At 38.8% G+C, this 9641-nt stretch overlaps 1 protein-coding gene across 2 annotated transcripts in view; it reads right to left on the bottom strand.

The window, feature by feature from the left end:
• Window positions 1–2187: 2187 nt before the first annotated feature.
• Window positions 2188–9641, bottom strand: part of LOC112120565 (disabled homolog 1) — a 258238-nt gene continuing 250784 nt past the window's right edge. For both annotated transcript variants that reach the window (XM_024219691.2, XM_024219692.2), the window contains one exon: window positions 2188–4067. Coding sequence is in view for 1 of the 2 variants with exons in the window: in XM_024219692.2 (XP_024075460.1) it covers window positions 4023–4067 (45 nt within the window). In the remaining variant the exon portion in view is untranslated. The remainder of the gene's footprint in view (window positions 4068–9641) is intronic.

Here is a 9641-nt window from a genome sequence, read left to right as displayed (position 1 = left end):
CCAGGGGCTTTCCCTACACAAGCGGCGACCCCAGTTTGAGAAACACTGGGCTAGGGACACCATCCTGGCTAATAGCTAATGATGGACCTATCCTCCATGAATTTATCTAGTTACCCTGTTATAGTCTTGGCCTTCACAACATCCCCTGGCAAGGAGTTCCACAGGTTGATTTGGGGCCTCAATACAACAAGGCATCCGGACGTATATATAACTTTAAGCATGTGAAAAGTTCCACTGAAATAAATGAGGCTACTCAATTGCTTAAAATTACACACATGCTTAAGTGCCTTTGGGCACCTCCTTTTGAAAATGTTGGCCACAAAGTCAAACTTTTACTTTCATTATAGGGCTTTTGCCTAGCCTAAGAGTTGTCATGATTACATGATTTATCTGAAGGGTGAAATTTCAGCAGGATGATTCACAACTTCTCTAATCATGAACCAACTTCTGCTTGAGATGGTCTTATACACCATGGTTTTCCTCATATGATCATATATTTGATTAGTTGTGAGATATGGGCCACTATTTTCAAAAATGACTAGTGTTTTTGGGTGTCTACCTTAAGAAACCCCAAAAGGGGACTAATTTTCAGAGGGCAGGTCCTCAACACTTCTGGGTACAAGGTACGCTTAAGGTGGCTCAGGTTGGGCATCCCCAAAGAAATCCCTAGTCTTAGATAAGCTTGTCCATGGCAAATTGTACTCAAGAGAAACTTTGGCACCTTTCTGTGAGCAGCTTTCTGCAACAGGCAGAGACTATGGAACAAATTAACTTGAATGACAATGATTTTTTTAAACATTTTTATTTGTAACAGTATTACATGGTGTGTTACAGAAATTAATGGAAAATTTCTAAAAATTTGTTGTTTTTGTTGTTGAATGCATTACACATAAAGTTAAAAATAATGTGTCCATATATGTTAACAAATGGTCATCATCTGAGGTAAAGTTAAAGTAGGTCTAGAAACATACTGCAACAGTCATTTTAGCTTTCTCATCTTTATTAAAAAAATATGTCAGAATGCAGAAATAAAAATGAATGAAAACCACAGAGTAAACATTTTTGCAAAGAAGGTGCCCAGTACATTATTAGATGATAGTAGTCATCCAAGTGTCTGATGAAACCTATCAAAATATTTTTCATGACATGTAAAGATCAAGAAACTTCTGGGGATGGTAACAGGATGTTGGGTGAGATTCCCTGGTTTTAAAATTTAAAGTGACAAATTTAGTGCTAGTGAAGGATGAGAGTTTAAACAATTGCACAAGCTGGAGCTGTTATTTATCTACAATACTGGTACAGTGCAGACTCCCCACAGTCCTCTGCAAATCAGCATCTCAACTATGACCAGGAAGGGCAGTCTAGTGATAATGATATGGTAGCTATAGATGTATTTTTTAAAAATATTGGTTACAAATAAAAACAAAATGGCCAATGACAATGTGGACTATGGTCTCTAATAAAACTGATCTTAAAATCCCAACCTCATTTAGTTTGTACCTACTTTTCCGATCTGAGCTCTATATATGTAATGTCAATGGATCCACTGAGACTTGACTCTGCATTTCCTTCTCTCTAAACATTTTACTGCATAACTGAAAATGTATTGACTATGCAACGCTTTGAATGTTTATGAGGAATCAAAATTAGTGTCTTCATGGTTCAATTCTGCAAGACAAAACCTAAAAAAGTCATATTGAGGAAGAAAGTAGCACCACTTATTGAGATCAAAATTATGAAAATATCCTTAAAAAAGAAATGCCCTGTGGAAATATTTTTTTCCTTATTTTAATCCCAAAACACACAATCCATCTGGTTTTGATTTAACTCCTACAGTTAGAAAACTGTTTGCACCTTTCTTCTGATGTGAAAATATGACTTTGCTACAAGCGTCTCTACATGCCTATGGAATAAGCAAACAATGACGGATCGGAGGATCTCTTCTCTGCATGGTCATTAGGTCTAGCCATATGTAATATGTCATTCATATATCTTCTGTAACTCACAATTCTCTAGTTTACCTAATTCAAAATATCAGACTGGAATCATGAGATTTGGGTGTACATATCAACAATCACCAGTTCATCTTTCAGCTTTCTATGTTTACAGTAAATATGCTGTCTTCTAAACCCTTTTTAGCTTATATTAGAGATGAAAGAAAGTAAAAGATTTACAACTTCAGGCCTATTTAAATCAATGACAGAAATATAAATCCTAATGTTTCAAGTTAAAAACAAAATCTGCACAATAACCCTAAAAACAGATTAATCGTTTGATTTCTTTAATATTTTTTTTTTAGTGTTAAACCACTAAATTCAATATACTGTAACTGCATAGGAACATCAGGAAAACACATTTGACCTGTATAACAATTCTCTGTAGGGCAAAAATATATAGATTCTTTATGAAAATCATGTGCTAACATATGAACCCAAACACTGCACTTTTGTTTCATAAATGTAAAAAAAGGAGTTTTTAAATTCTTCTGTTCTGTGTGTAAACAGTCTGATGACTTCCATTTAGAGATTTCGGAATCAAAGAAACGTCTATGAAATGTGGGTTGTTGTTTTTAATGTGGAGAATGTATACTTGTGTGGAAAAAGCTAGATCATAAAATCTTGTGTTCCCAGCAATTTTACTAGTTGCTGACAAGCTAATTGCTGTTGGCAGGTGCTCTTCAGCCTCTGCCTATTATAATAAGCATGTGAAAAAACATATGTGATGCAAGAACCACAAATTGGGTTTGCCACGCCTCCCAAGCACTGCAATTTGCTACCTTCTCTACAGTGTAATGGCATTATTAAAAGAATTTTCATAACATTTATATTTACAAAAAACTGGCAATTTTCATTTGAACTCCTTAAAGCCATTTCCCCTTAAACATTTAAAGAGTTTAATGGTAAGATTTTTTTCAAGTTATAAAATAAAAATCCCATTTGAATTTTCTGATGTACAAAAAGTGATAAAGATGAACAATTTGATCACAGAATCAGTTTGTTATTCCAAAATTCATGCCATCATTGTCCCATTTATAAAGTCTGTTTCGTCTAAAATCCATAAACCAGAATTATACCAGAATTATTTGGCAAATGATTTTTTTTTCTTCAAAAATGGCACACAGAGAAGAAAACACTTGTCTGCATAGCATTACAGCAGCAAGATAGCGAAGAAATAAAAAATATTCCTTTACTGTACTTTGTTTTATGAGTTTCCTAGGAAATAACATATTTTTCACCTCTTTCATCAATGGGATTTGATGTCCTTTTTCCACCCACAGAATGAGTATTCAAACAGAAAAGCAGCAATTCTTCCTCATGATGCGCTATAACTTAAAGGTCCATTTGGCAATGTTTTTCAACCAGGATGGATAATCAACACAGTTTTATTCTGCGGTTTCAAGTTAAGAATCATTTCCATAGGAGGCATTTTGCTGTTAATTTCTGTTACCCATACAAAACAACAGAATAAGAAATACAAAAAAATAACACAGCCTGTCTTTTTTTTTTTTTTAAATATGCCAAGACGGAGGTGAGGTGAGGTGAGGGAGGGGAATATAATGTCAAGAGTAGCCTGATATACATGACAATGAGAAACATGTCACCGTGACATAAAAAGTGCAGACTTGTGCCTGAAAGGCTGTTGAATGACGATGCCACTGCTACATATGGATTCTGCTTTTTTTTTTGTTTAAAAGAAAAACAATGGCTAATACTTATTCAATTTCAAATGCCCATTGTTCAGGTGGGATGCAAAGAAGAGTTTAAACGAAGAACAAGGAGTAAGATTTCGTACTGTGGGTGCTCAGAACTCAGATGCTTGGCATGGTAAGCAGGGCTCGTTTTTATGTTTGTGCTGCCATAGAAATTTGCCATTCATTGCCAAAAACTGTCAGGTACGTTTGGTAGGGCAATCCTCTATCCTTTGTCAGACGTGATCAATCAAAAACAAGCATAAGAGCCAAAAGGCCTGTCAGGTTGTAGATTTTCACTGGAGTCTTGAAGCACCACAAGCCTGTAATAATGCTATTTCTTAGGTCTGTTGATCTGGGCGTAGAGAGGTTCTGTTTCCTGAAGACAATAAAAATAAAAATAAGCAGAGATGTCTGAAGACATTTTTAGAACATCTGCTTGTGAACGGCATTGCACCTAGAGATAAAACCCAAAAGTAACAGCTAAGGAAATGTTTGCTTGCCTTCATGCGTTGAATGATTATGGCTTCCCAAAGGAATTTTTAAGAAAAAGCAATTCAACATTACATCAGAGAAGTTTCACACATATACTGAGCCTAGTGAAGGCAGGGGGCTCGACTCGATGACCTTTCAAGGTCCCTTCCAGTTCTAGGGGATAGGATATCTCCATTAATTTAATTTAAAATTTAATTAAACTTTACCATATGCACTGTACACTGGTTCTCAGGAGGTGTTGCTGGGTATGTATGTGTGAAGAAATTCAGTGATAATTATATATCTAGGTATTCTGAAATTCATGGGCCAGATCCTCAGCTGGTGAAAACCACCATAACTCCACGGATGTCAGGCTAAGGATCTGGCCCAAACGTTACAGCACAAAACATAGCGGGGTATTTTTATACAGTTGATATAGAACAAATGTTTGCTAACAGATACATTGCTATTGTAAGATGACTTCATGACATTGCAGTTAGATTTAAGATGAATAAACTTTACATTTCTACTATATATCTTATGAGTTCTGATATGAAAACCATGAAAGTTAATTTTGCAGGGGTTGATGATAAGTCTAATTATATCACTATTGGAAGAAACCATTTTGTTTTGCTCAATAGGTATTTTACTATGAATTTCTTAGAAACAGGAAAACTGCCATGTCTTCAGAGTGATATTTCATATATCTGACACTGTTTTCTTGATAATATATTCATTCTGGCTGCAAGATATAGTACGACTGCCCTCTACTTCATTTTCAGAAACAAATTTTTTAAACTGAGAATGACACCTAAAAAGAGAACGAGACAGGCAGAAAGGCTAATTAATGCCACATTGCATTAACTTTCCACACTATAATAAATATTCAAATACAATGGCGTGAAGTTAAATTTAGCCACGTTAGAATCAAATTCACATTGCAGAGAGGACAGCAAAAGCTAACATGAAATAAATAAGTTATAGGGTTTGGCAAACTGAACAACTGGCCAATGGGGGAATAAGAAAGTTTATTGTGGTGAGTTGGTGGCTACTCATTAGTTTCTAGCCATTATAGTTGCAAAGGTAACCTGTTGAATGTAAACCAACACACGCCTTTCTGAATCTGCACACACACCGCCTGAAGTTTCAGAGTAGCAGCCGTGTTAGTCTGTATCCGCAAAAAGAACAGGAGTACTTGTGGCACCTTAGAGACTAACAAATTTATTTGAGCATAAGCTTTCGTGGGCTACAGCCCACTTCATCGGATGCATAGAATGGAACATATATTTATCTCCTTACTATATGTTCCATTCTATGCATCTGATGAAGTGGGCTGTAGCCCACAAAAGCTTATGCTCAAATAAATTTGTTAGTCTCTAAGGTGCCACAAGTACTCCTGTTCTTTTTACAGCCTTAAGTGTGAACTATCTACAACTCAAATCCTGGCCTCAGTGCAATGCCCAAGCTGCTGGTCTGTGTGCTAGGGAATTTTGCTGGAGTTAAGAGAAGGAATCCTTCATTCCCATGTGAATTTGCAGGAGTGGAGCTCCTCCATAGATCCTATACAGCCTCAGGGCTGTAGCAGCCTCGGTGTTGATTGTGCTTCTATGGAGGAACAATGGCTGGTGGAAACATGTAGTGGTGGAACCACTTTTCTCACTTTCAGTCATTGCTGTGTCCCCATTTGCAGGGATCCCACACACACCTGGGCTCCATGGCTCATGGGGATTTCACATTCCTGGTACAAACTCATAAAATCCTGCCCTACTGCTAAACTCTCCATGGCTGCAGAGCAGTGGGATGTGGTTTTCCCATAAAGTGTGAACTGCTTCCATACATCTCAGTGGAAGCCCATCTGTCGCTCTGTGTCCATCTTCACTTTACTCCTCAAAACAGCTGTATGTTGCAAAGGTTCGAGCTGTCCCTCTCCTACCCATGCCAACCCCTGAGCAAACTGTGACAACTGGTGAACAGTAAGAAAAATCTTCCCCTGAATGATTTGGTTAAGGGGTGAAGAAATTATCTACAGTCAGAAGCACACACAAACAGCCTCCTCACAAACACCACACATGTAGGGATCTGTGGGTGTCCCTGCCAGAGGGATGAGGGAAGCAGAAATGAAAAGCGGTCTTCTTACAGAGTGAATTCCTATCAAAACTCAGAGGAAATACTACATAAAGGCAACCAAACTTAATGATTCTCATAGCAGCATTAACCTTTACTCTAAGCCTTCTACCTTCCTCCCAATGGGGGATGGTAGGATATTAGTAATGGCAGAAGGAGCAAATGGGAGAATGACTCCTGAGTGAGGCTCCTGTCAGGAAAAATAGGACCCTGAAAGTAACACAGAGGGTTGACAGTTCATGTAGATGTCTTGAACCTCACAGAGTTTTCCCCTTCTATGAAATAGATGGTTGGGCACAATGGCAATATCAGAAAAATGCTGGATGCTGAGGTAGTTCTATTAAAAGTAACTCTCCCCATCCATATTGTAATCAATAATCAAATTAGTGTTTGGCTCAACCCTACTCAGATGCCAGTGTATGGCTACTTATTGTGGACAGTGACTGTTAAATACAAAAGACGGTGGTTATAAATGTTCAGTGAAAAAGGAGATGGGCACCCAAGTCAATTATTTGAGAAAAGGGCCTGGCCTATTAGGAAGTAGGTCCAAAATGTTCAAAGATAAGTGCCTGAAATGAGACATCTAAATCCATATCGGGGAAACTAAAGAAGTACCCTGTATCTAGAGGCGATGAGCGCTGATCTCACTGGGAACTGTGTATATTCAGTACCTCTGAAAATCTGGCCATTTATTTAGGAGCATGACTGTATGCCCCCCAAGTTTGAAAAAGTGTGGCCTACTTTCCCTTGATTGCAATGAACTTAGTCTTTTTTTCAATAAATAACTACATACTTTTGTTGAAGTTATACCTCATACTTCAATATTTCTTTTTAAGGGGTGTTTTTTGTAATCATCAATGCCAAAAGCAAACAACATGCATTTAGGTGACTGCTCACAGCTCGGGCTTAGAACTGTATCAGCTAACTGGATGTACACATTATAAACATGATTCCATTTTTAATGTATTACTAGTATGTGCTCCTCAAACAAATCAGTTACCATAGGGCATAATCAAAAAGTGTCAGTATCAGGGTGGGCTTGTGATGTGAGAGCAACTTCAATGTTCATTGGCAACTTTCTGCAGTCCTCGGGTGATCATTTCAATGTACATGTAGAATGCTGTATAAAAGATGCATTACGTTCTAGAGTTGCTGTCCTCTCAGATTTCTTTAACCTCTCTCCTCTCATGCAGATTTTCAGCACAGGGTTTTCCTTCTGGCTAGGCAATCAGTAAGCACAGTCTCAGCAGATAAACTTCCGGAAATGAGACTGGGCTTTCTGATCATCCAGCCAAAAGGAAAATCCTGTGCTGAGAATCTGCAGCAGAGAAGGGACGTTAAGGAAATCTGGGAGAACTGCACTCTGGAGTGTAATGTATCTTTGATACAACATGCTTTGTGTGTATAAAACGCAGATTCAATAAACCAGGCTCTAAGGGACCTGACAGCAGTCAAAAAGTATACACCCCAGTGGTAATGGAAGGGCTTGTCCTAGTCTTCCAATGATGCTTAAGATATTTTTAAAAATAACTTCAACTGTGTTTAGATTCCAGTAGCTGTGTGAATACCCCAATCATCTATTTAGTGAATATTATTTGATATTCAGCGTTTTGGATGTTATAGTGACTATATCAGACAGGAAGCATTTCCCAATGTCCAACATCTATTTAACTATTAGAATTTTAAAAGGCAGGTCACTTAGGGCAGGTCTTCACTACGGGGGGGGGGTCGATTTAAGATACGCAAATTCAGCTACGCGAATAGCGTAGCTGAATTCGATGTATCAGAGCCGACTTACCCCGCTGTGAGGACGGTGGCAAAATCGACCTCCGCGGCTCCCCGTCGACGGCGCTTCCTCCTACCTCTGCTGGTGGAGTAAGAGCGTCGATTTGGGGATCGATTGTCGCGTCCCAACGAGACGCGATAATTCGATCCCCGAGAGATCGATTTCTACCCGCCGATTCAGGCGGGTAGTGTAGACCTAGCCTTAGTATCTTAGTACATACAATTGTGAAGACAGTCCAGAAAGACAACCCCTCTCTCTTGGTCCTGGTGTAATTTAGGGTTGCTATCTACAATTGCACGGCTGTTATTTTTTTCCAGTTCAGGTTCTTTGGAGAATATGATGGTGAAGAGGTGACTGGGCCTGCAAAGGGCAAAATGGGACTCTTCATGATTTCCTTTCAGTGGCTGTTCTAGAGTTTACAGCCAACTGCAGAGAAGGAGCTACCACCAATCCTACGAGTTTCTATCTAGGCTCTAGTTAGCTCTGATTGAGCTTACCGCATGGATCCTGGAAAAAGGTCTCTGAGATGTTGAGAGTCTATTCCGTTCTGGGATTCTTAATACAATGCCAGAACCTTGAAGTTGATGGAAAGCCAGGGCAGGTTGGGCAGCATCAATATATTATACCCTCTATGGTTCATCCTCATGCTTAGCATGGATCAACATCTGCAGATGCTCTGTTAACTCTGATATAAGCCCAGGAAGACTGGCTTATAAGAGTCCATCCTGGAACTGATGAACCTAGTAAGTACTCTTGTCAAGGAGGACGCATGGTGTTTTCTTACCACCCAGAGATGGAAGCCAGCAGGCAACCTGCCAATTGTTGGACTACTGACATATGTCAGTGATGACAACAGCATCACGAGTTTGACTTATTTCGAGATCTTACAGTTGTCTGCACACACTTCAGACAGCAGTTGCATAGCTTTTCTAGGAAGGATTGCTCCAGGAGAACGTGATCAGCTCTAGCCACAAATATTTTGAAGATTTGCCGAGAATCACTTATAAGACAACTATTTCACATATATGAACACTGGGTAACAAATCATTGCATCCGTATTTGTTCCATGACTTTAAATAGCTTGTGTTGAAATAACCGTGGTGCCAAAGAACACCTTACACTCTTTCAGAGCTTGATCACTGTCAGACCTTACTCTTCTGTAGGAATTAGTCCCTATAGTCCACAGAGAACTGTATTATTTTTGTGGTACTAGGATATCAGGGAATAGGGTTCAGATTCAAATGACCTAGAAGAGTTACTTCCACAGTTAACATGTATATTCTTGAGATGCCAGTCATGGATGAACCAAATACACTGATGTCAAAAAGCCAAAGGTCCATTCATCCTTTCTCACAGTAGCCTTCCATTGACTTTCACCACTGAAACCATCCAGTGTTGCTTGATAATGGATCAGTATGCTGATAAAGATTACAGTCACTGCGGATGCAGAGTTAGTGGCTGAACTTGAAATGGACTGAGGACCAGCAACTTCCACATCAGTGAGAGTTGCAGGTACTGAACACTTCTCAGGATCAGGCCCATACTTTTTATATATGGTGATGGTATCCA

This window comes from Terrapene carolina, unplaced genomic scaffold (assembly GCF_002925995.2).
Source record: "Terrapene carolina triunguis isolate 2854851 unplaced genomic scaffold, T_m_triunguis-2.0 Scaffold103, whole genome shotgun sequence".
NCBI lineage: Eukaryota > Metazoa > Chordata > Testudines > Emydidae > Terrapene > Terrapene triunguis.
Note: the sequence above shows the minus strand (reverse complement) of the source record. Positions and strands in the feature narration are given on the sequence as shown.